This window comes from Miniopterus schreibersii, assembly GCF_964146895.1.
Source record: "Miniopterus schreibersii genome assembly, chromosome: X".
NCBI lineage: Eukaryota > Metazoa > Chordata > Mammalia > Chiroptera > Miniopteridae > Miniopterus > Miniopterus schreibersii.
The window spans coordinates 17377363-17404219 of record NC_138104.1 but is presented as its reverse complement, the minus strand read 5'-3'; the positions used below and the strand labels follow the sequence as shown (position 1 = coordinate 17404219).

At 38.4% G+C, this 26857-nt stretch overlaps 1 protein-coding gene across 2 annotated transcripts in view; it reads left to right on the top strand.

Annotated features, from left to right (window-relative positions):
• DOCK11 (dedicator of cytokinesis 11) overlaps positions 1-26857 on the top strand; it is a 172090-nt gene that overhangs the window by 51159 nt on the left and 94074 nt on the right. For both annotated transcript variants that reach the window (XM_081125565.1, XM_081125564.1), the window contains exons 7-14: positions 8344-8478; positions 10886-11063; positions 11453-11532; positions 13181-13264; positions 16685-16825; positions 17988-18200; positions 24020-24142; positions 25612-25694. In XM_081125565.1, the coding sequence (XP_080981691.1) occupies positions 8344-8478; positions 10886-11063; positions 11453-11532; positions 13181-13264; positions 16685-16825; positions 17988-18200; positions 24020-24142; positions 25612-25694 (1037 nt within the window). The remainder of the gene's footprint in view (positions 1-8343; positions 8479-10885; positions 11064-11452; positions 11533-13180; positions 13265-16684; positions 16826-17987; positions 18201-24019; positions 24143-25611; positions 25695-26857) is intronic.

Genomic DNA, 26857 nt, shown 5'->3' with positions numbered 1-26857 from the left:
GACAGAATGTAGGAGACATTCTGAAATGAAATTTCTATATATTTGTTTCTACCATGAGATCTTTGAAGTGAAGAAAATTCATGAGTCTCTCAAGCAGATGGGAAGATGATTTGGGTGTGCTATTATCTAGTCACTTTCCTAGTACTGGTGGCAGTTTTACCCTCAGTGCATTTGGAGTCCCCTGCCTGCTGGGACCTTCAGTCCACACTGGTGAGAAGCTTTGGTAGCCTTAGCAACGATCACCAAAAGGCTAGAGCTCACAGAGTTGAGAGCAGAGAACCTTTTCTATTGGAAAGTTCAGCTTTGATAGCCTGGCTAACTCACAGCAGAGGAACCAGGAAGGTACAGCAGAAGGATCTGGGTACTCATCATGACGCAGTGGCAAATAACAACCTGCAGGAGCCATGCATCTTCCCTCCTGTTTCATCTGGGCCTCCTCAATGCGCTGTGGCTTGACATTCACCTGTAGATCATTCTGGGGCTGACAGGGATTAAAGCAGAGCAGCTTGGTGCCTTTTAGTGTGAGGCATGCATGTAAGGGTCTTTATTCATCTAAACATTTCTGGATTTTAAAGATAATGTAGAATTTATCCTTTGGCAGGTTCGAAATGATGCACAACCATTTTAAAGTGCTTGTATATGGTAGTTGTATTTTTTATTTTCTGGAAGAACCTCTACTGTTTTTGTTTAGACTTGTTGAACAGTGATTTTCAGTAGTTAGAGTTGTTTAATCTTTCTAAGTAATCTTATAGAGGAAGCTCTGAGAGTCCCTTCAGATATAGAACTGTGATATAGCTGTGACCTCTTGTGAAGCAATTAAAAACCGTTATCAAAGGATGGTGTTGATTTGTACTGGAGACTGCCTCAGATACTGTGTACACAAATATAAATATAACCTCACAATCCATCATGATATTAAGTTTTAATATATTTTAAATTCAAATTTTCTTTAGTTTTTATTATAATTCAAATCATTTTTAATTTTTAAATTACAGTTGACATACAGCATTGTCTTAGTTTCAGGTGTACACCCCAGGGATTAGATATTTTAGCTATCAGAAATAAGGGAATATAATAGCAATGAAGAGAAAAATGAAATTATGAGAGAAGGTGGAAAGAAAAGAATGAAGGAAAGAGAAGAAATTCATCAAAATCCAGTGGATAAAAGGGAATCAGAAGATTCTTACTGTAAGGTCTTTTGAGAAAGCAGCCACAGGACCTGTAATGTGATGTGGATAATGTAGCCAAAGTAATTCATATGTGAGTTGCTTTAGAAAGCTAAACCTCCCTAGCTAGCTGCCACAGAGTTTTCAAGAACATTCAGGTTGATGGTGAGGGGCTCTAAGGAAAAAGGGGCTGGTGAAGGAACTAAGCTGGGTTCTTCATATTGGAAGATTATATGACCCCATATTTGTGGGATAAAAATTTGCATTTCCCCCAGTATACACCTTCCCCCAAGTTCTGGTCTGTTGTTATAGTCGTCACTGTTTTCTGCAATTGTCATTTTTTTCCCCCAGAAGTGCTTCCTGAGCATCCCCATTATTGACTGAGAAAGTAGCCTGGAGGAACCCAGGCTTCAGGAGAGCAGCTAATGATATGGATCACTCTCCAAGTCTCAGTCTCAGTGCCGGAGCACTTCCTCTCACTGAGGAGGATGCTGGCATCACATAGCTCTTGTAGAAGCTCTGGTGGTTGTCTGGGCACAGTGATCACTTTACTCAGAGCCTATAATTGGCTTTGTTTTTGGTGTTCATGTTAAAACAAGACAAGACTTGTCATAGGTGATTAATTTCCTCAATTTGTACTTTCTAGTTAATGAGAACACACCCATTGGAAAGTTCAATTCCTGGAAAAGTTTTAGAGAGAAGTTTAAGATATCATAGAAAAGAAATCCTCCCTTTGACAGAGACTCTAATTCCCACAGAAACCTATTCGTTTACATTCTCTCTCAAGAAGCTGCTAGACACATCTGTTTTCTTAAACTTCTTTATGTATCAGTGCAGGAATTCATTGTGGATTAGCTAGCTATGATATTGGACATGACCTTCCCCTGGTATTTAGAATTGTTTTCCCTAAGGGATATAATGATATATGGAATAAGGAAGACTCTGCTCTTTGGGGTGGTTTTTCATTAAAAAAAAAAAAAAAATCTGCTGCAGATTCTTGGCCAACCCTTGGGAGACCCACCTTTATGCATCTTCTTGGCTCAGTTTGATCACATTCCTCTAGCTTCCTCCTCCCCATCCTCAGCAATTAAACGTTGAAGTGTCTTGGTATGTTATCGGGGTTGCAAGTTTAACTGCTTGATATATGACTCACTTTTGGTGCCCTTTCTTTTTCTTACTTTTTTTTTTTTTGCACAAAAGAGAGTCATTTGTTATATATCTAAAGTCTAAAAGTCCCCACTTGTTTTTGGACTGTTACGGGAGGGTTTTTTCCCCTTCTGCAGTGGGAGAACAAACCAAAAGAGTATTTTACCTAAGAAAATAAGAAAGCACATACAATATTAAAATAATTGCTGGGAGGTCAAGGTCACCATGTTTTTTGGAACAAAAAGGAGAAAATCTTTGATGTGTTAGTGAGTCGTATTGCCAAATCTACCATACTGTCTCTCACAGCTAACAAATGGATTGCACTCATTTTATGGGTAAGGGATTTTTCATGAATTTGTTTTTTATGCTTTATTTTCTCTTATTCATTGGTGACTGTTGAAAGTCATTTATTAGGGGCTACTCATATGCCTGATGCTATTAGGAATCAATTAATTCATCACCAAATATACACTGAACACTAGTATAACATGCTAGCATTGCAGAGGGTAAAGAGAAGTGTGACTTGTAGAGCTTAAAACCTATTTGGGGCGATGAGACATAATAAAAATAATGAATTGTTTAAAGGTGTTACAGAGACCAAGTGTTATATGAGTCCAGATCACTGTCATCTGGAGACAGAGAAGGCTTCTTGAAGGAGGTAGTGCCTCAAAGGAAGGGAATCAGAAAGGAGATGAGTATGGCAGGCAATATGTACAGGGCAGTTGTGTTAGGAGAAGTTGGGTAGTCATGGGAGATAAAGTTGGTCTGGTCCTTTGGTATTTCCTCGTACCTCAGTTTCTCCTCTGTAACATGGAGATGATAATAGTAATTACCACACAGGGTCGTTATGAGCATTAAATGATATAATATGAGGAAAGCACTTTGCCAGAAAATGTAATGGACTAAGCATTCCACAGATGGCAGCAATTGTTATTATTTTATATTATTAGTAGAATTGTGGGAGCCCCTTGAATGCTGGATCAGGCATGTGAGTCTTACCATGTGGATAATTGAGGGTGATTGAAAAAAATTTTTAAATATGTTTTTATTGATTTCAGAGAGAGGAAGGGAGAAGGAAAGAGAGAGAGAAACATCAATGATGAGAGAATCATCAATCGGCTGCCTCCTGCACACCCCCTACTGGGGGTCAAGTCTGCAACCCAGGCTTGTGCCCTGACCGGGAATTGAACTGTGACCTTCAGGTTCATGGGTCGACACTTGACCACTAAGCCACACTAGCCGGGTGAGAGTCACTGAAAATTTGAGCAGGGCCATTAGATGCTGAAATCAAGCTGATAAAAGAATTCATCTGTAACAAGAAGGGTGGATTGTAGACCCCTCCTACTAGACTTTGCCTCAAACTAAATAGTTAAAAAATGTCCAGTGCTCAGTTATGGTGGAATTATTTAAGAAAAGCTATTTGATTTTTAACCAGTTTCATAGAGGGTAGACCTATGTGATAGATTAAAACTTGGTGGGACTATAAAATGATATGGTGGAGAGAGATGAGTGATTTATTAGATTCCAACCTACTGATAGGGGTTCTGCAGCAGGATAAACTTCTTGACATTCTTTCTTAATTAAGCACAACCCAATTTTCTGGTAAGTTATGGGGTTTTCTTCCCCATTGTGTCTTTAACCTTTGTGTAGAACAACTCTGAGACCCAGTATGTCTCTTGCTCTCCTGCTTTGTCCCTTTCCTCACTGCCTCTTCTTTTCTGTTCTGTCTGAGACCTCCATAAAGTCAGTTTCCCTGGCCCCATTTCTACTTTGCTAAAGCCTTTAGCGCATCCTTTCTCAGGGGTCCTGGTTCATGTAATTGGCAGAAAAGAATTACCCTCTAGGTAATACACATAGGTAAGCACTATTGAGATTTGGTATATAAAATGATAAAAGGCTCTCCTAAATTAAAGGATTCTGGGCTCTCAAACTTTCCTGCCTTCCATCTTTGATTCAGATGAGTGTTAAAAGGCCTTTGTTCTTGCTCCAGAAAGGGTCATGTTTAAAAGGTTTTCATCCAGACAGCTCAGGGCCTCTAGAATGATCTCTGGCTTTCTCTCTGTTGTTTTCTTCTGGGTGGTCTGAGTGGGCCCCTTGTCAGGATTCATGCTTCTCACTGAGCAAGGTGGGAAGTTTTCACCATCTAGGAAAAATAATAAAGGCGAGGAGGAGAAGTATGGGCATTAAGAAACACCATTCTATTGGAAGAAACTACTAGAAAGTTTGCACTAGAGAATGAATTATTCATTCATCATTCATTTTGCAAAATTTGATTGAGTCTAGGCACTGTTATAGGTACTGGGGGTATAGCAGTGGATGAGACATGGACCTTAGTAGTATAAAAGAGAGAGAGCAAATAAACAGATAGGTGAATACGATATATTTGGATAGTGATCGTTCTATGAAAAAAAAAAATATGGTATTACAGTGAGGCCTCTCAGAAGAGGTAAGATTCAAGCAAAGACCTGAAAGAAATAAGAGAGTGAAGAATGTGTATAGGTGGGGAAAAGGATTCCAGGCCAAGGGAACAGAAAATGCAGAAGCTTGAAGGATTGTGTTTGAGGTGTTTGAGGAACAGCAGGTAAGCGCAGCATGATTAGAAATAAAGTCCATGAGGTAATTCGAGGCCAGATCATGTACGTTATTCCAGGCTTTGGTGAGTATTTTGGGTCTTATCCGAACCTTGATGGGAAGCCATTGGAAAGGTGTGGGCAAAAGTCTCTTTGTTTGTCTCTGTCACATGATTCTGATTCCAGCTCCAAAACTGACTTGCCTGTGTGAATTTTTTTAATATGTTTTTTATTGATTTCAGAGAGAGGAAGGGGGAGGGAGAGAGAGAAACATCAATGATGAGAGAGAATCGTTGATTGGCTGACTCCTGCACACACCCTACTGGGGACTGAGTCGACAACCTGGGCATATGCCCTGACCTCAAAGCATGACCTCCTGGTTCATGGGTTGCCATTCAACCACTGAGCCACATGGGCCAGGCTTGCATGTGTGAATTTGAGTGAGCTCTTGGTCTCTTAGTTTGCTGTTAGGTAAAATGTGGATAATGATTCTTATTCCAGAGTGACATCAAAGGAATTAGTTATTGGTTACAAAGGACTTGAGGCCTTCGGATGAAAGGTATGATATAGAATAATTACCACTGTTCTGTATAGTCATTATTTTAACAGCTGTCTTCTTTTTAAAAAGGAAAAAAAACCAACAACAATGTAGACCTGTACCCAAAATAGCAACATCTTGGAAATTTAAAAAGTGTCAGGGAAGTCATGTTTCTGATTTTCCTTTTGCTTCCACGTGAGAGATTTAGGCTACTCCTTTCTTCTTTGAAAGGCACCTTAAAAGCTTCCTGGAAGTTGAAACCTAACATATATCATAGAATATTAGAAAGAGAAGAAATCTTACAGATATGTTGAGGCAGAGTCTGATTTCTACAGAAAATGACTTTTAAAACTTCCTTACTGTACAAACTGTGCTTTTATTTATTTTCATTGAATTTATTGGAGTGACATTGGTTAATAAGATTATATAGATTTCAGGTGCACAGTTCTACAATACATCATCTGTATATTGTACTGTGTGTTCACCCCCCAAGTCAAGTCTCCTTCCATCACCGTTTATCCTCACTTTACCCCCTTCTACCTCCCCTCACCCCTGCTTTCCCTCTGTGCTTTTAGCCTGTGGGAAATTTTTCGGGGAGGGCGGCCCCTAGCCTAGGAAGGCTGCTGTGTTATTCATTCAGTTTAAATAAAATTATTTGTAGATCATGAAAAAAATGATCTTGCAGATCATCTAGTCTGATCCCATCATTTTACAAGTGAGGAAACTGAGAGAGAAGCAGTCTTGAGACAGTTTCACTGCTGTGAGCAGGAGTGCTGGATGAGAATCAAGATCATATGACTTGTAGGCATCTGCTCTCTCCCCAGATTCATGAGCTACCTACCTCAGTGTCACATTTAGACATAATTACAGTGTTACAGGAAGTGATTTACTATAATTTCATATCCCTTTCCATCTCTTTTGTAATGATGTGCTTGGCTAATATTGGAAGTGGCGGCTGCCACAAAACATCTTTCCTTGGTGAGGCACCTGTGCATGAAAAAATTTTTACAGACTATAATTTGACTCTGTGCCACAAATATTTGCTCTGTATTTTCCTTTCCTCTTCCCCCCCTTTGTTGCTGGCTATGGATTCTGTAAGTGGATTCTACAGACTGTACCACTGTACTGATTTTAGATTTGATCATTGTTCAGATTCTAATCTGGTTGTAATCTTTCATATTCATTTTTGCCTGGAAAATGTATTTTAATTTTCCTCAAATAGTTATTATAATAACTTTTTGAAAATTGGTGTTTTGTTCATTGGAAATAAGCTCAGTATGTAATTTTAGGTCCTCTGGTTCCATCATTTTAATAACAGATGTGAATGAACCATTGTCATGAAAATAAGCAAACATATCTATTTCTGTCTATATATATTTACCATGTGTATACTTGTGTATGAATCTAGATTTCTCCAATGAATCAAGTTTTCTCAGCTTGAGTAAACTTAACTGTGGGTAAATCAAATATGAAAATGTATGTATATGCTACCACACACACACTTTCTACCTTAGTATCCTAATGCTGTAACATTTACTTGATTGGCATTGAAAAACAAAGTGATATTTTCTTGCTTGGACTCCTTTCTGTTGATACGACATAGCCCACATGGCCACTCCCTGAAATAGAAGCTGTAGCATTTACCAGTCTAACCTGTTAGGGTGTTCCTCCCACTGGTATATTTTTGTCATTCATTGTAAAATTGATGTTTAAACAAGGCCAAAATAACTGCAAGTATATTACTTCTATTTACTGGTTTTCCTAAAAAGAAATGCCCCTTAACATGTTTCTATATTTTGTTTACTGATGCTATGGAGAAATAAATTGTTGATATTTCAGGTACTTTGCCAGAAGTGAAGTAGTTTTCAAGAATGAGATTGCCAAATAATACTCTTTTCATAATTATAGTTCTTAAAATAGTCACAGATCATAACTGGATAATTGGATGGGCGATTAAATATGGCAAGCTTAAATCTGAAAGCGAACTCCTGCGAGTAACATAAGATGCATTGGAATGCATTTCCTCAATAATAACTAAAAGTCTATTTCCTAGTCTCTCTTCCCATTCCCTGATGTTATTCTAGATCCGTCATCCTGGTGAATTTTACCCTAACAAATGCTTGACACAGCTTGGAGTTTGTGGCTTACTGAAAGAAGCATAGATTCATCAGCAAGCTCAAAATCCCCTTTTCTCACTTTCTTCATCAGGTCCAAGATTCTTTTCAGGGGAGAATAAAGAGATAGCATCAGAACGAATCAGGCTTTTTCCTTTTCCCCAATTCCTGTGGCTTTTGCTATGAGTTGTAGGAACAGACTACTTCTTAACTGTTGTGAATCCCCAGTTGCAAACAAATGGCACAACTCCATTGGGCCTTTTGACTCAAATCTCAGCATTCAGGTCATTGCACAATTGGTAGGTAACTAGTGACTCTCCGTGAGTGCATTATAAGCTGGACTCTCAGAAGTGGGGACACTGGAACAGCATAGGTGAGTGCAGTCAGATGTGTGGGTGAAATATAAATATGTGATAGAGGGCTGTGTTTGTGTATGTATATATTATGTTTATACTTGGATTTGTGATGATATGATGGAAATTATAAGACCAGTCATGATTTGCAATTAAATGGGAAAAGGATGCTATAGTGAAATAAATAGTAATTCAAATACAAAAATACTTCATAAACTTTAAAGTGTTAAAACCTCTTTTCTAGATATTTGATTAACTGAGAGTAAATCACTTGACTTCGAATTCTCCATCTTAAAAAAAAGAGTCATTATAATTCCTAACAACTTCTCACAGTTGTCTGAGGATTGTTCATATATAATGCCTGTGGCAAGCTTTTCAAGGTTTTTAGTTCAAAGAAACATTTCAAATGCAGTGTATAAAGTAACAAATGTATCATTGCTGGTCTTTCCCCCATAGGTGTTCAAGAGACGGTATTTTTACTTAACTCAACTTCCTGATGGTTCATATATTCTCAATTCATATAAAGATGAAAAAAATTCAAAAGAATCTAAAGGTTGCATCTACTTGGACGCCTGCATTGACGTTGTTCAGGTAGGGCTGTAGAGGTAATCTTTCTTTATCTCTCTTAAAAACGGTTATTGATCAACTCTTAAGAACCTCAGCATTTTTCTCTCTTGGTTAACGGCATCTCATCCACCAACATGGTTATACTAGACAATTCAGAATCTTCTGCAGTTGGCCCACTCTTGATCTGTGCCAGTATTCAGGTGTTTGCCCAGTCTTTTGAAGTCTAGCTCTGAAGGGCTTCTTGAATCTCTTACCATTTTTCCATTCTCATTTCCCTTCCTCTGGTTCTCCTCTTTCTCCTCTCTTGCCTAGAGTCTTGCCTTCCTGCCTTCGGATTTGTTGTCCTGCTCCAATCTATCTTCCTAAGACAGACATAGGGTCCTTCAGTTGTCTACCCCAAACCTTTTGGCTCTTGGTTTTTTTTAAAAAAAAATATCTTTATTGATTTCAGAGAGAGGAAAGGAGAGAGAGAGATAGAAACATCAATGATGAGAGAGTCATTGATCGGCTGCAGCCCACAACCCAGGCATGTGCCCTGACTGGGAATCGAACCCTGATCGCCTGGATCCCAGGTCGACGCTCAACCGCTGAGCCACGCCCAGCCGGGCTTGGCTCTTGATTTATTGTCTTACAGAGTGAGATCTAAATGTCTTACCATGGCATTGCAGGCCCATAGTGATTGGGCCTTACCCTGCTTTATAAGCACATGCCCCCATACAGTCTGTGCTCTAATCATACTAGGCTAAGCCCTCTACAGAGTTTCACATGTATGTGCCTTTCTTACATTTGTTTCTCTGCTTGACATATACATTCCCCTTCTGTTCCTGTTTGAACCTTATCTTTCAAGACTCGGCTCAAATAGCACTTCTGCCATGAGCAATTTTCTTTTTCCTTCCTCATCCTCATACCCAACAAGTGGAATTAAGCTCCACCTTCCCTGTGTGACCACTTTGCTTTTTCCTCTATTATTCTCTAATTTGTGAATCATACTCTAACTTGTGGGTAATTCTCCACCTTCATATTTGGACTATAGGGGCCATGTCTTATTCATGTCTGTGTCCTCTATAATAATTATCAGTGTTTTACACACAGTAGTGGCTTACAAATGTTTGCTGATTTGAATTACTGAGAGGTCATGGACAAAGATGGGTGGGAAACAGGGCAGAGAGATGATCTAAATAAAAAGTCAATTGACCAAGAGATAGGAGCCATTACTACAGAACCAGGGTGGCATGGTCAATTAGAAGGAGCACTGGGCTGATTAGGAGGCATGGGATGTGAGTTCAATGCCCTCAACATACCTGAATCTTAATTTTTAAAACTGTAAAGTGGGATTAATGATATCTATTACCTGATCAAATGAGATTGTCATAAGAATGAAATGAAAAACAACTTGTAAGAATATGAAAATCTCTGTGACTAGAAGGTGTCATATACATATAAATAACAGCTTTTTTATCTTACTGGAAGAAAGAGAACACACAAACCACAGAAACTCTCAATTAGCTGTAGTCTGGATTGACCTTTCTTTATAGTGTTCCTAGGCTCTGCTTTCCTCATCTATTTATGATCACCCCTCCCAAATATTTTCAAATATATAAATCTTTATGACTTGCTACAGTAGTCTGATGTCATCCTTTACTATGCTTTGAAGATGAGAAGGAGCAAATTTCTTGGTTCCTTCTTGAATAATGACTGTGCAGTAGAAATGATTGATTCATGAACATTTCTTAAAGCTAATGCTGAGGTATTTGGGAGAGGGAGTGTGTCATTTCTTTGGTCATGACAGAGAAGGTGGTAATATAAAAGAATGTGTCATCATGTTTGAAGAAAGGAGGCGGCTTTTATTTGCCATTTTATCAGCATTGGCCATTTCCATTTTTTATTTTATTTTTTTACTGGGAGCCACAATTTAATGTGAATCAACTACAGTTTTGTGCATCTTATGCATGGTCAAGTGCATTAGATATTGATATTGCATTTTATGTTATGATATAAAGCAAGTACCAGATTTATTTCAGGTCCACTTAAGCCTGTTTTTAAGGGCCAATTTTGAAAATCTACAAATATGCAAGGAAAACTTTAAGCAGGGTGAAAATTATAAAACATTGGTTACTTTTATGTTGCAGTGTTATTCTCTAAATGTGATGGATGTCAAAAGGCCTTAAACGATAATACTCAACAAATAGCATTTTATACTGACTTTGTGCACATACCACTGTGCTCAGTACTGAGAGAACAAAAAAGATGACATTTGACATGGTCATTCATTGTCTTGGAATTCCTATTTCTAGTTGAAAGAAGCAATTCTTTCGTAAAAGTATTGGTGCACTTATGTGCTGTGTTGAGGTAGAAGTAAATAAACTAGTGAAATCTAATATTAAAAGAGCAACTAGACTAACTGAACACATGCTTTCTTTTTTTCCTCTAGTGCCCCAAAATGCGCCGCCATGCTTTTGAACTCAAAATGTTAGATAAGTACAGCCATTATCTGGCTGCTGAAAATGAGCAAGAGATGGAGGAATGGCTGATAACTTTGAAAAAGATTATCCAGATCAATACTGACAGTTTAGTGCAAGAAAAAAAGGAGACAGTAGAAGCAGCACAAGGTCAGAATTTTTTAACGATTCATTATTGAGGTAAAGCCCTTGTCTTTAATCCATAGAAATGTCTGTTGTGTAGGGTGAACATTTAACTCTTAATCTTGAAGGTTGACCTGCTTCTTCATTAAAAGTGACTATGGAGGTTGATAGATTTTTTTAAGAGTTGATACTGTGTAGGCTCTGACACATGAAATATAACCAGACTAAAATGGATAGAGAATTCATGGCAGATTTTCAAAAGTCCATTAAAGTTTTCCCTATGCTTTCATAATCAAAATTCTTTGCAATAAATCTAGTAGGTGAGGATGGGGTGGGAGAGATAGTTAAGATATTCCTTTTAGGTTATTAGTAATGGTCTGCATGATTTGGAACATCTGCTTTCAATGAATTTACAGATGATGAAACTAGCAGCCAAGGCAAAGCCGAGAGCATCATGGCCAGTTTGGAAAGGAGCATGCATCCAGAACTGATGAAGGTACCTCTTTCTTATGGCAACTTGCCTTCAACTGAGATAATGCAGGATTAGCTATTAAAGTTTTAATGCTGGGTTCCATTTGGCAATGTCATTTCTAAGTTAAAAGCAACAGCAAATTAGTGCAACAGGTAGAGATTTTAAAAGAAAAGTTACACTCCTGAAGTTGGACCTGTAAAGTGCCAACTAACAGTTTGGAAAATCTTTTTTCTTCTTCTAGGTGCCAGGAAGTACTTGTAGATTGTTGTGACTTTATTAGTTTTATTTGCTACTTCTTATTCAGTTCAATTACAACCATCCCTCAGTATCCTCACGGGATTGGTTACAGGACCCTGGGGAATACCAAAATTCGAGAATGCTCAAGTCCCTTATATAACATGGCATAGTATTTTCATATAATGTACCTACATTCTCTTGTGTACTTTAAATCATCTCTGGATTATTTATAATACCTAATACAATGTAAGTATTAGGCAAGTAATTGTTATACTGTATTGTTGAGAGAATAATGACCAGGAATAAAGTCTGTACATGTTCAGTACAGGTGCAACCATCATAGGACTAATTACATGGTACACCATAGCAGCAATGTAACATTTAAAAAACAATATTTTTGATCTGTGGTTGGTTGAATCTGTGAGTGTGGAACCCATAGATATGGAAGGCTGACTGTACTCTGTGTCATTCATAAAATAAATATTCTCCTTTCAAGGGGCTGTTGATGCAGATTGAACATAATATTCAATCTAATGATTTATATATGTTAATTTCATATGCAAATCATATATTTTCTATATGTAAATACATATGTATATAAATAATTTCAAAGATTTTGGTGAACACATATAATTTGTGTTAATTACTCTCTCCGTGGAGCTTGAAATGAGCTAATTTTGAAAGCATGGAGGTGATTATCACACCTATCTTAGTAGGGTTAGATATTATACTCTGTGGACTCTATACTACAATAGATTAGAAAGTTTAATGACTCATTTATTTATTTAAATACTTGTCAAACCTGTTTATTTTTACTTTATTCCTTTTCCTAGACTACTAATTTACACAATTTTAGAAGTATCTTTTTATATTTTAAAATTATCCTTCTCTTAAGTTTCAAAGCTATTTTCCAAAATTTAGGAACATACTCATGACCCCCTGATCTAGGATTTCTGTGATTTTATAGATTTTAACATACCCCTTCTGACTCTTTGTCATTTCAGACTGTACAGCCCATTATGTTTTTCCTAAGGTGACAGAATCAGAATTGTATATAATATTCTATGGCTAGCACCATGAATATGTAAAAGAGAGTATTTTCTGTCTTGTTTATTTCTCTTTTGCATCCAGTCTCTTGGATTCCTTTTGGTACTACGGGTTGAACAATATTCTTAATGTTATGAGAGGAACATAGAGTGTCTAAGAACCTGATCTATAGCTTATTGTGGGTGATAGTGACAGTGACTCTCTGCCAAGCAAGCATTCTTTATCTGTCTTAAGTACATGGAAATAGAGAATGGGATATTTTTGAAGCTGTGTCAGGTTGCTAGTTTCACAGAAACTATATATTTAAATGGTATTTAATACTGTTTTGAAGGAAATAATGTTTGGTGCATGTATGCATATATATAAATATATATTTTGAAATTTTTAGTATGGAAGAGAAACTGAACAGCTAAACAAACTCAGTAGAGGAGATGGAAGACAGAACCTCTTTTCTTTTGACTCGGAAGTTCAGGTATTAATAATGTATTTATTTAAATAATCCTACAATTATTGCTTATTGGGAAAAAACGCCACCTGTAAAATGTTGAAATCACTGATTTTTGCACTCCTGGGAAATACTGATTGCTTTATATTTGTCATATGAGGACTGTCACATACCCAGATAGTTTGGGACTAAATATATATGATTTTCTTTCTCAATTCTCTATGTTCTTTTCACTTCATCTCATGCCTCAAAATGGATAAGTTAAAGAATCCTTCAAGATGGTGTTGGTGCTCCTTTAACCTATTAGATACAATTGTGGTCTAGTAACAGTGAGTTTCAGCAGTATAAAGAACACCAGGTCACGTGAAACAGGCGACTGATTTTCCAGTTTTGATGTAGGCCTGTAGAACCGGTAATTTTCATGTCTGGCTTACTATCACTTTAAATGGGAAGTGCTACAGGAAATGCAGGTTTATGTGCATGTGGATTTTTACCTTTTCATGAGTTAGGTACTTTTTAAACGAAGAGATACACAGTTAATATTTAATTTCATAATATTTTCTAATTAAATTGCTGATTGGTTGAAATGGAAAAATTCTACAGTATTTAAGTATTACATGTATTTTTCCCAATGAAAAACATTTCATGAGAAAATGAAATTATTTGTGGTATGACTGATTTTTTTCTTTTCACTTTTTCTACATGTGATTTCTAGTTAAAATCTTTGTGTGTTTTTTTAAATAGAAAAATATGCATTATATTAGCATTACAATTTTTTCTTAGTGAAAATATAATTTTGGGAAGACTGATTTGGTGTCTTCTTTTTGCATCTTACAGTTTCCTAATTACAATATTTTTTTGTTTGAAATGGAAAAAGTATATAGTCTGTAAATAATGCAGAAATTTTTTCCAAGTAATTTTATTTTTTCATGTGGTATTTTTATTATATGGGAAAAATTTGTTTTAAATGTTTCATCTTTCCTTTCCCTCCTATATCATTATTACACTGTGCATATAAGTTATATGACTTAACAGTATAGCAGGCCTTGGGAATGTTAGTTCTAAGATATTCATTCAGCTATTTCCTTGTTCCAAGCATGTCTGAGGCTTTGATCCCCCTCCCCCCTCCCTCCTCCTGATTGGGCTTTAATTGGACATGTCAGCCCCTTTCATTCTATACAAAGAAGCCAATTGACTGTGGTTGAAACTAAATTCAGCATCTTTAAAAAAAAAAAAGTGATGTAGTGTTTTTGTGGTCATGGAACTAAACTGATTTTATGTTTGAATTGCTTATCAGTGAGCTACAAGTGAGAGAACAATTCACAGTAGTGATGAAACTTTGAAGACAGAAAATTGAATTTAATGTTGATTATGGAAGGCAGCCTCGTTAGAGAGAAGCCCATGTCGTATGTGTTGAGTACCTTTACTAGGCGAAGTGCCATCCTGTGACGTCAGCCTTCTCTTCTCGCCACAGTTCAGTGTTTACAGATATGCTTTCTACCATGGACTTTAGAGAATAAAGAAACACTGACTGACTGAAGGGAATGGCTCCCACCTTGAACTACTGGGGGGCCATATGTCCCAATATTTGCACTCACAGACCTCAGAAGGGAAAGGATTTGGGGGCTGGGGTGGTTTAGTTCAGCTTCTCTTCACATTCCACTGTCTAAGATAGAAAGGAGAGCAGATAAATGGACGGAAATTAGAATTGATCTCCATGGCAATGACTTGCCTCCTCTGGCTCCACAGATAGATAAGTGTTCAGGGGGGAGCTGTCTAGGCCCACACATTTGTATTCCCTTTGTAGATAAATAGACTCAGGAGTGGGGAGGGGAAGGATTGTGCTTTCAGGTATGCATATTACATTTTGGGCTCTTTTAAGGAGGATTTTGTTAGTGATACAGGCTGGGTCAGAATGGCTATAATTATCCAAGATTTTTTAGGTGCAATACCTGTTTTGGCTTGAATTACTTCGGCAATTGAGAAAAATTCTTGTGTTTCTTGGCTTGAGTTTTTCATATTGGCAGTATTTTCTGCTCAGATTCACCCAGTCATTTCCTGCCTGCCATGTCTCTGGTCTTAATGAAAGTAGAGTAAGTTGTCCCACAATCGATACTTTTCCTCCCACTTGTGAACAGAATGTCAGTCTGTTCAAACGTTCAAAATGAACAGATGAACTTAGATTGCCTGAGCTCTGTGAGCTGAGGAGGAGGATTCTGTGAGTTTGTTTGGGGAGGGACAAATTCCTCCCGTACTAAGAGGAATTCCTTGACTCTCAATATCTTTGTTTTAAACTTTAAGCAAATTCTATAATACCAAAAATTAAAAAAAATATATATATATATATATATGTGTGTGTGTGTGTGTGTGTGTGTGTGTGTGTGTATTTCTGTGGCAGCTAAGGTACAATACCACAGCTCTTTTAGAAGCTGAGCTCAGTGTTTATCAGTTTCCTACACAGACACCTCTCTCCCTCTGTTCATCATTTAAATGTAGGTGGTCACCAGGGTTCCAACCTTGTCCTCCTTCTCAACCTAGTTGCCACTGACTCCCAAATCGAGATCTCCAACCTAGACCTCTCCTGTTTTTCCAACCACTTACATCACCTCAGACTCAACACATCCCAAACTGAAATCATCTGTACTCATTCTCTCCTCATATTTGCTATTCGTCTTGATTTCACAGTTAAGTTCATAACATCACAATCTACCGAATCTTCCAAGTTAGAGACCATTGTGTAATTCTTGATTTCTCCCATGTCCATTCATGTCAGTTTTGCCTCCTGTACAGCTCATAAAAGAAACGGAACTCCTACCATTCTCAAACATATATTTTGTGGGGAAGGCAAACAATAAACACCTAAGTAAACATTTTAAAAGTATTGTTAGAAAACTAAATCAAGGAAAAGGAGTATAGACTCTCAGAGTGTGTATAGTTTTTTATAGAGTTAAGGAAGGTCTCTGCGGAAATGGCAGTTGAATGAAATGAAGAGAGTAAGCCATTTATCTATCTGAGGAAGGAGGGTTCCCAGCAGAACAGCAAGTGCAGAGGCCCTGAGGTGGGAGTGTATTTGGTGTGCTAGAGAAACAGCTGAGGATGCCAGTGTGGCTGGAACAGAGGGTGGGGGGAAAGTCAAAAGTAGTAGGAAATGAGGTCAGAGAGGAGAGGTAGGAAGTCATGTGATATAGGGCTTTGTAGGTCATGGTACACCATTGTGACTTTTCCTTTGCTTGAAATCAGAGCCTTATTATCTCCCTCCAGCATTTCTTTATTGGTGTTTGAACCTTAGTCTAAGAACTCTACAAAGGCTTGTTGAATAATAAAATGAAAAGAGTTCAAATGAGGAATGGACAGAGAACTGTTGGATTCTGTAATTTTTACTCATAGATCTATATTAATATGAATCCTATTTTCCTTTGGAAATGATTCATGTTATCTGTTTTGTAGAGATTGGACTTTTCAGGAATTGAACCTGATATAAAGCCATTTGAGGAGAAATGCAATAAACGTTTCTTGGTAAATTGCCATGATTTAACTTTCAATATTTTGGGTCAAGTTGGAGACAATGCAAAAGGACCACCCACAAATGTATGTATGACTTTTCCTTCTACCTCCCTTAAACCAGTGCATTAAGAAAACATCTTTTTTTTTTAATCACTGAGAACTAATTTACTGGATAAAACTTCCATTGCTACATGTTTTGATACCTTTGACATGGAAGAATTTCATAAATGTCTTTCTTGTGCCAAAATAGGAATATGTCTTCATGTTGAAAGATTTGTGAAAGTGTTACCTATTTAAAATAGCAGATAGAATAGGCTCTTGACATTCAAGAGAGACATGTCTCCAGAACCTGGAGAACCCTCAAATTTGTGAATTCTACTAGAGAATGTGACTTCTGTGAAATTGGCTCAGAGCCATGAGTAATGAACACCAAAGCCATGCAGGGGTCCAGATGCTGTGCAATCAGCCTCACTCACTGTTCTCAGAGTGAATAAATTTTGTTCTGCACAGAAAATTCTGATTATTAGTGGATCATTTGAGTTGCTCAGAAATACTTGAAACTATAAATGTAAATTGCCAAGAGTCTGCATTTCATGATCATCTTGATTGTTTTTGGTTCTAGTTTTGTCTTTGAAAAATATTCTCTTACAATATAGCCGAAATACACCAGCAGACTTTCTGTGTGTGAAGGGTTAATCTTTATGCCATCTGGCATGAAATTTCTCTTTGTGACCAGCTTTCAAATGCCATCTGTAGAGAGGAATCATGTCTTCCAAAGCTGCTGATGGGGCAACAAAGCTTTTGTCAAGTAATGTGATGTTGACTGATATTAGCTCTTATGAAATGTATAATCCAGTTCACTGTAACATAACAAAAGGGAAGATTTATTTCTGTTCTATAACGTTGGCATTATTTTGGGGTAATTTCGATAAATCTATAGAAAATTAAATGTTATTTATAGAACAGTTGGTGTGCTTTAAATTTAGCTTCTGATTTTTACTCATCATTTAAAAAATTATAAGTGTGAAATTATTTATACCTGACAAAAGTTAAAATTTGTATGCTTGTTATCTAGAATGTTCTTTCTTCTGTACAAATGAGCTGTAATGCAATTTTAGCTAAACTCAGAAAGAAACTGTAATCACAGATACTTGAGGAATAAAAAAATTATTTTGTAATTTGTGTCCCTTCCCACCCTCCACTTAAAAAAGTCTTAGTTTAAAAATGGAATTGTCTTCATTCCCAGGTTGAACCTTTTTTTATCAATCTTGCCTTATTTGATGTAAAGAACAATTGTAAGATTTCAGCTGACTTCCACGTAGACCTTAATCCCCCATCTGTTCGGGAAATGCTGTGGGGCACTTCAGCCCAACCAGCCAGTGATGGACATGCAAAAAGCTCTTCACCCGAGTCTTTCATTCACGGAATTGCTGAGTCTCAGTTACGCTACATAAAGCAGGTAAACGATGATCTTTTCGTTTTGGCAGCGCCTTCAGAATAAGAAACAGAAACACCCTTGGGTTATTTCATTGTTTCAGGCCAGTGTTTTCAATGGGCATTCATCTCTTGTAAGATCTGTGTATAGGTGTTTTTCTAGTGGCTGAAGTTGGAGAGTAAAAATAGAAACCAACAAATAAATATGCTAGTAATACACTCGAGAAGTAATGTTTTAATTGGGATCATGATGTGAGTCTCAAAGTGTTTTGTGACATAGACTGCAGATAACAGACACACATACACAAGCATAGAGACAGACAGACACATAGATACAGACACACACGCGCGCACACACACACACACACACACACGCCCATGTGCATACTTCTGAGCAGGGCAATAGGTACCTGAAAGGCTTATTTCTTTGAAGAAAAAGTGACCCCACAATAACCTCCCATCCCTAATTCCTATTTCCATTATGAGTAGATAGTTTTAATGGAGCATAAAGGCTCTTTATATAAGGAGTTCCGGTTGAAAAGCAATGGGAGGGAAATGCTTGTGTTGCAGCTGTAATGCTACTCTCTTCCGTCCTGTCTGGTACAAAGAATCCCCTTTAGAAAGAGCCTAACAGTTCCCTGGCATTTTGACCTCTGACCAGAGTGGCAGCTATAAGAGGTTAGGCAGAGCAGAACTGATTGCCTTCTAGACTTTTGCAATTGAAAGGAAACTAGAGTGTGGCAAAGAATTAAAGTAAGAAGAACAAAGCAGCTCACATTGTAAGGAGGTTTATTTTCCCCAAAATAAAAATGTTCTTTTTTATGATTATAAAGATAAACACATTATTATGTAGAAAATTCACACAATAAAAAAGTAGAAAGAAGAGAGTAAAAACACCACCCACAGAGTAATTATTAACAATTTGGTGAACATTTTTCTAGATAGCTCTGTTGTGTGTATATATAAACACATACAGTTTGTATAAAAGTATATGTAATGTATATCATATTCATGCTGTTTTATACCTACTGTATTCATTTAACATCGTGGTTATCATTCTATATCAATATTTCTAGATAGTCACATTCTTAAAGGCTAACAGAGTATTCCATTGATTTAGCTAATTAGAATATTTCTAATTTTTGGAAATCATAAATAACACTGCATTGAACATCCTTGTGTGTACACGTTAGCTAATTTTTTGAATTATCTACTTAGAATAAATTCCCAGCATTGGGGTTTTGAGGGTCAAAGATTATGCTCATTAATACAGACTGCCAAATATGTGCTGTCACTACCCTCTTTGGGCTATAGCTCTTTGGTAGCTTTGTCCATTGTCCCTTATTCCCTTACGGCCCCTTAGCTTGTTACTCAGACTATAGTTGTCTCATATATGCACATTCCATAAAACAGTCTGTGCTTCTAAAAGAGAGATTGAGTGAGTTCAGTGTTATAAATATTTGAGAACTTGCTATTGAATTGTATGTTTACAATTTCCTGTACAATATCAAATAGGTCCTTTTAAGCCAATGATGTATTTTACTGTATTACTTCAATGTACCTAGCTATATGTTCAATGCAAGAAGTTGTGATCTCACTTCCAGGTGTCATCCCACTTGTAGTCTAAGTCAGGAAGAAAATCAACATGTTTTGAATATCTGCTGTGTGCCAGAGTTTTCCACTGGTGTCTCATGGAATCATCACACTCTTGTGAAATCGTATAATCATTGCTGTTTTGCAGATGAGGAAACTGCAGTTCAGGGAGGTTAAGTAAGCTGCCCATCATTACAGAACCAGTAATGGTGCAGGCAGGGTTTGAACCTAGATCTGTTCGAAAGGCCTCAATCAACAATGTCAGGCAGAATGCAAGTAAGTGCTAAAGTATACAGCATAATTGTAGTAGAAGAGCTTGGAATGTGAGGAGAGGTCAGTGGTCAGGAGTTAACTTAGAAGACTCCAGAGAAGATGTGGGGCTTGAGAGAGGGCTCAAAGGAATAGATGAGAGCTGGACACATGAGAATGATGGGCAGTGGCTTCAAACAGCTTTATCATTTTGAACCCTTTTTCAAATCAACTAAAGATACCAGAAAATGGTCATTGACTTCAAATAGTTGAACATTTTATCTGGAAGAAGTCTTTTTCTCAACTTCTTCCCATTTAGGACAAGGAAGCAATGCTATGTAAGAGACTCAATGCTAGCAGATCTCAGCTCAGCCATTTTCCAGCAACAATGGCAATTCAAACACTTACTACTGATGATGTATTTCTCTAGGTATTTATCTGTATGAAGTAATTTAATTTTCACAACACCCCAGTAAAGTAGCTAGGCACTATTACTATCCCCATTTTACAGATGAGCAAACTGAGCACAGAGCAGTCAGTGGCTTGCCCAAGGTCACAGAGCTAATAAGATGGGGAACAAAATGTGAATCTAGGTATAGCAGGCTCCCTAAAGAGCCCAGGTTTTTACCCCTATAATGTACTGCTTTCACATCACCCTAGAGAGAAGGAAGCAGCCCCAGCACTCCCACAAAGGGCTGACTGGCAGCCATTCCCTTCCAGCTCGGCTATTCAAGTGGCAGCATTATCTATAGGAAAAAGCAACTTCCAGGGTTTAGTAGATGTCGGGGGCCTGGGAGCCATTCTAGGCTCTCTCCATCTGCTCCTCAGAGTCTTTCTCTCCAGTGGCTTCCTGAGGAGCAATGGGGTGGCCACAGGAAATGGAGGAAGTTGGCTCCATTTAGTACTTTTGCTTCCCTGACACCACAGTTAGTGTGACCAGTCACTTTACTCTCAGCCCCCTGGCAGTTTCTTCCCAGATGCCCTGAAAGCTCAATGCCCCATGTCCCCCAAGATTGAGTTGGGATTGTGGGGAGCTGCTGACTCTTGGGTGTCTGCCTCCCTGTGGCTCTTTGGCCTCCCTGCTGGGGGATAGCAGTTGTTGGGCTGGTGAAAGGGTGCAGAGAGCACCCCCACCCCTGCCACTGCATGCCTTGCCATGCCCTAGAGGGTTATGTAAGTGCTGGGAACTGGGGGAACCTGACCTATTCTTTTGAGGGAGGGAGAATTGAAGTGGGTAAGAGTTACCTTGTGGGGGGTGTGGGTACAAGCACATCTATGCCTCCTTGGTGAGAAAGGAGGACTGGACCAGAGGCCTTGTCTAAAGGGCAGACTCCCAGCCCACATGGGCTTCCTGGACTCTCTCTGGCTACCCTTCTGTGTGTTGGGAACAGGGCAAGGCTAGAAGCTAATTCGACAAAAGGCAGAACAGCTCCAGAGAGTATACCCCTACATTGGAATCCTTGGTGTTAGTTAAAAAATGAACATCTCTATGCCTCAGCATCCTTGCCTGTAAACTGGAGGTAACATTAGTACCTGTGTCCCAGGGCTGTTGAGAGGGTCAGACAAGGTGTGCCATCCTGGAAAGTGCTCGGCACTGGACCAGGCTCACCATGTTAGCTCGGTGTCATGTGGTTGTTAGGAGGGGCAGCAGTAATAGTGATCACAGATAAACAAGTGGAAGCAGCTTGCTCTTGTCAATTGTCAAATTGTTTCAGGTTATCATACTCCTCGCTGGCATTGTCAGTGTGGGGAAATGCTGAGTACTGGGAATGAGAAACCATAGATACTCAGTGGACGTCAGCTATAGCAGTAATCAGTACAGTGGAACCTCACTTCTCAACTTAATTAGTTCTGGAAGGCTGTTCAAGAAGCTATTTATTCGAATACTGAGTCATTTTTTTCCATTAGAAATCATGTAAATTGAATTAGTCTGTTCCAGACCCATAAATGATTCTATTTTAATATTTGTTGTATACAGTACATGTCTAATATATTGTTTAATCTATAAATAAATACTTCTTAAATGTATCAAACCACCCCTACTAGCCTTAAACAAATTTTTCATGTATCACTACCTCTGAAATGCTATCACCGGCTAACTGCTTTTCGTTTATCCAAATCAACAGTTTTTCTACCTAATCATTTGCCTGTGATTGTGGTTTTGAGAGCACTTTCACACCCTTAGCAACATTAGCACTCTTGATGACCTCTTTATGTTTTAAAATTGTGTTAATCTTCAATTTTGCCAGCAACAAAGGCATTCTTGCCTTTGTTGCCTGAAGGACACTTTTTGTCGTGCTGAGATATCAGCAGGAAAGGGTTGTTAGGTTGACAACTGAGACATTTTTTTTCCTTGAATATCTCGGTCGAGAACAAAATTGTTCGAGATGGGAGACGTTCCAGAACCGAGATAGTACTATTCTCATCCAGCGTCATTGCGTGAGATGTTGGCTGCAGGGCTGTATACAGTCAGGGCTGTATACAGTCTGGCCCACTTACTTGCTGTATAAACATCTCTAAGCCTCAATTTCTTAATCTTTAAAATATGGATACCATAGTGGCTGCTTTGAGGGTTTTTATGAAGACTGAGATAATGCACAAAAATCTAGCATAGTTAGGTGACAGTCGGTAAGCATGAAATGACACTCGAGGCAGTCTGCCAGCCACATCTCACAGCTCGAGCAGCATGTTCCTGGCAGTATTGGAAATCCAGTTCTGTGACCTTGAGTTGCTTTGGGCCACTCTAGTCAATCAGGTACCTAATGCGTATGACTTCACTGAATCCATACAAGAAGTTGATTGAGTGGCTAGTACTATCATCATCCCCATTTCATAGATGAGAAACTGAGACATAGAGGGGATGTGACTTGCCTAAACCCCGTAAATGGTAGCGCCAGACTTTGAACCCAGGAAATTGGGCTCCTGAGCAGTTTTAACCACTTCATTCCATGCTTGCTGCTTGGGAATTCAAACCCAGATCAGCCATTAACCCAGGATCCTTACAAGCTTTTGGACTATGGGAGGAATTACTTAGCTTAATGTCTTGCACTCACTTTTCTCTTCTGCTCTGTCTACCTCAGAGGGTTTTATCTGGAACAAATGAGATAATGTGTCTGAAATGCTTTGAAAACTGGAAAGCACTATCTTAACACAGTTGATAATATACCAAGTAGAGAAACAAAACTTGGTAGAGTCCCAATGATGGATTTTTCCACTTCGATTCCTTTGTGTGATGCTCCTTTAAACAACAGACATAATCAACTAACAGGCTGTTTGGAAGACATTATATTTAGAAAAAGCTGAGCTGGGCAGGGGATGACAAGGTTGTTCCACATGCATTCAGAGAAAACGTCTGTATCTTCAGTTACATCTACATTAGTACCCTTAAATAAAGCCCACAGGAACAAAATGAGATTTGGATCCTTTGTCTCCTGCCTTTACATTGAAAGCCCCAGAGCTCTTTACCTGTCACAAATAAATCCTTTCTACAGGATGTTTTAGTTTTTATGTTATGCAGTTTGAAAGCTGTTGAGCAGACCAGTACCACATTTTCTTAGCTGCAATCAGTATTAATTGTCAGTGAATGGATCTGGAGTTACATGCAGTCACATTTAATTAAAAATGTTTACCCAGTTCCATTTGAGAAAAGCACAGTATTTTAGCACATGCCAATTAAGCCAAACAAGACACGTTGTATTAATTAAGTCCAACAATGCACCTTGCGAACAGCTAAACACAAGAAACTAAGCAGCAAGGGCAACCACCTGCACTTTAGAGACTAATTGATGTGAAGTAGGTGACAAAATAGAAAATCCACTTTGGAAGGAACATCGGGAGTTTGGGGAACTCTGAAAGGAAATGTTAACCTATTTCCATAGCCCTGGACATGATTCTCTGTTGACTACCAACATTCTATGCTAAAAACACTACTAGGAATCGTTAATCAACAACAATATGTGTGAGGTTACATAAACAAGTCTAATGGAAATCATTTTTTTCCAGGGAATTTTCTCAGTGACGAATCCACATCCTGAAATTTTTCTAGTTGCACGGATTGAAAAGGTGCTCCAGGGCAACATTGCGCACTGTGCAGAACCCTACATCAAAAACTCAGACCCAGCAAAGGTATTTATAAAGATCGTCTGTGAACATTTCAGCTTAATGTAGAACTTGCCTTTTACTGATATTCTAAATGGAATTGTCAGTGACCCCTCAAAAAAAACCCCAAAACCTACTTTCTCGGCATGTTGTGAAAATATTGTACATTAGACTAGGTGACTGTGCATGCTAAAGCTTGAATGTGACTCCCCACCCTTTTCATTTATGCTTCGTTTACATGACAATCTGATTTCTGCTGGCTTATCAAAATAAGAGCTAAAGGTTTTTCAGTAACATCTGTTCACTGACACTGTACTGTGTCCTTGGCAATAGCCACCTTTCTTCCCCCCCCCCCCAGCCGAGCTCTATGGACGACCCTAGAATGTCAGAGGTGGGAGGGTAAAGATCCAGTTCTGTAGTTCCCAAACGCCAGACTGTAGTAGTCGAATTTACTCCTGTGTGAAGATGAAATGAGAAAAGAAAGACAAGATAGTGAGCAATTCCTGAAGCTAATTGTACTCAATTCAAAGGGCTGGGTTTTATTCTGAGATTTTTGCCCTTGCCATTTTGTAAACATTACACCTATTTCTCCTTCATGAAATGTTGGTATATTAAATGGTAGGGATTTTTACTCTTTCTTGTATTTAAATGGCAACATTAAAAGTCAGCGAACCATATAATCATCCAAATTTCTGGGCTCTGAAGTCTAAATTTAAGGAAATTATTGATTGAATTCTCTGCTCTCATTTTATAAATGAGAAAACTGAGGCCCAGAGAGGGACCGTGTTCACGCACAGTTCATTAGAGCTCTCCAGCTACTGAGTATTTATGAAGAGTCCATCTGTTCTATGTGGCATTTACTTGTGTATTTGAGTAGTGTTTATGAAGTGGAAGATGCTGAGGAGACGTGACTAATTTATGAAGAAAAAAGGGTCTCAATATAGATAAAAGCTTCTGGCATCTGTATCCCTAAGGAAAGCATGTAGCCAGCATTTCACAGCCCGTTGAGATTCTATAGACAGTTAATATCCTTTGTCATCTCCCAGTGCCTGTGCATACAGCAGCTCCTATCCCCGCTAAATGAATTGTATTGACTCTTGGTCACTTGGCTTTTAGTTTGAGAGTTCAGAGATCAACTATATCCACTTCTCCCAAGAATGATGAGTGTTAGTCTGCTCATGTGTAAAAGGAAATACACATTTAAACTGCTTAAAATTTTCCCAATTGGAGTCTGGTCCAAAACATACCCTACATCCATTTTGTCTGTCTCCAGATATCTCAAAGGCTCTGTTAATGGGAAAACATAAAACCTTTAAGAAAGACTGCTTTGGTCTTGGAAAGTGGGTACCTGATGTGTGTTGTGTTTTATTTGTAGCTATTTCAATATATTTTTTCTAGATTTTGGTGTTTTATACTATATAAGTTGGGGAAATTATTTTAGGGGGAAATCCCTGGTAGTTTGAACAAATCTGAGCTTATCTTATTTCTGACCTTAGACAGCCCAGAAGGTGCACAGGACAGCCAAGCAAGTGTGCAGTCGCCTTGGACAATACAGAATGCCCTTTGCCTGGGCTGCCAGGTGTGTACATATGTAATCTTGACCCTCCTCATCATGCTCATATGTGAACTTGAGGGATGTTGTCTTTGCCAGCAGCATTCAGCAGTTTGTTTCTGACAAGCCAGTTCTAGTTTGCCAGTTATGTTGTGGGGCACCTGGGATGTGTCCTAGTCCCTTCAGGCTGCTATAACGTTTTACTGGCTTAAACAAATGTTTATGCCAAATGTTTGTGGCTTAAACAATAAACATTTATTTCTCACAATTCTGGAGTCTCAAGATCAGGATGCCAGCATGGTCAGCTTCTGGTGAGGACTCTCTTCCAGGTTGGAGACAGCTGAGTTTTTTTTGTCCTCATGCTGTGCAACGAGGGCAGGCAAGCTCTCTGGCTTCTTCTTATAAGGGCACTAATCCCATTCATGAGGGCTTCACCTTCATGACCTAATCACCTCCAAAGGTACCACCTCCTAATGTAATCATCTTGGGGATTGATTTCAACATATGAACTTTGGCTGGGGAGGGAGGGGGGCAGGGGCAGGATCCAAACATTCAGTCCATAACAGGATATGAGAATTCTTTCTCTTAGAATTTGCTGTGCATCAAAGAACCCTTCCATTTCTTCTTATGTTTTGCTTTCAGGGAATTTTTTTTTGGCTTGGGGTACTGATCCCACTGACACCACTCAGTTTTATTGCATTTTAAAGCAGAGCTTATTTGCTAAAGTGATGGAAATTTTTTTCCAGAAAACCAGAAATTATAGTAAATGATGTACATCCAGTATGCCCACTATTTCAGAGTTGGCTGGGTTTATGCTTTGAAAAGCTAGCATAGAATAATTCTGGAAAACATACAAAAACGAGAAGGCAAAAAATGCAGTTGTTAAGTGCAAGTGTGTAATTAATAGATTTTTTTGCTTTCTGATGACTAATTCGGCAAACCCTTCAGAGGTAGTATATTTATCCGGAAACGTTATCTATACCACATATCTTATGGTAGATTTACATGATCGCCCCCTCCCCCAAATATTGCAAATCTGTATACAATGATTACTTAAAATGTGTTTCTTGCTTATCCCACCTTTGAAGTACAAGGTTCACTGGCTTGTTTGTGGAACAGCCTGTACACAGCTCTCTAGAACTTCTGGGGAAAGGGCACCATGTTCTGAATAATTCAATTAATTATGTTCC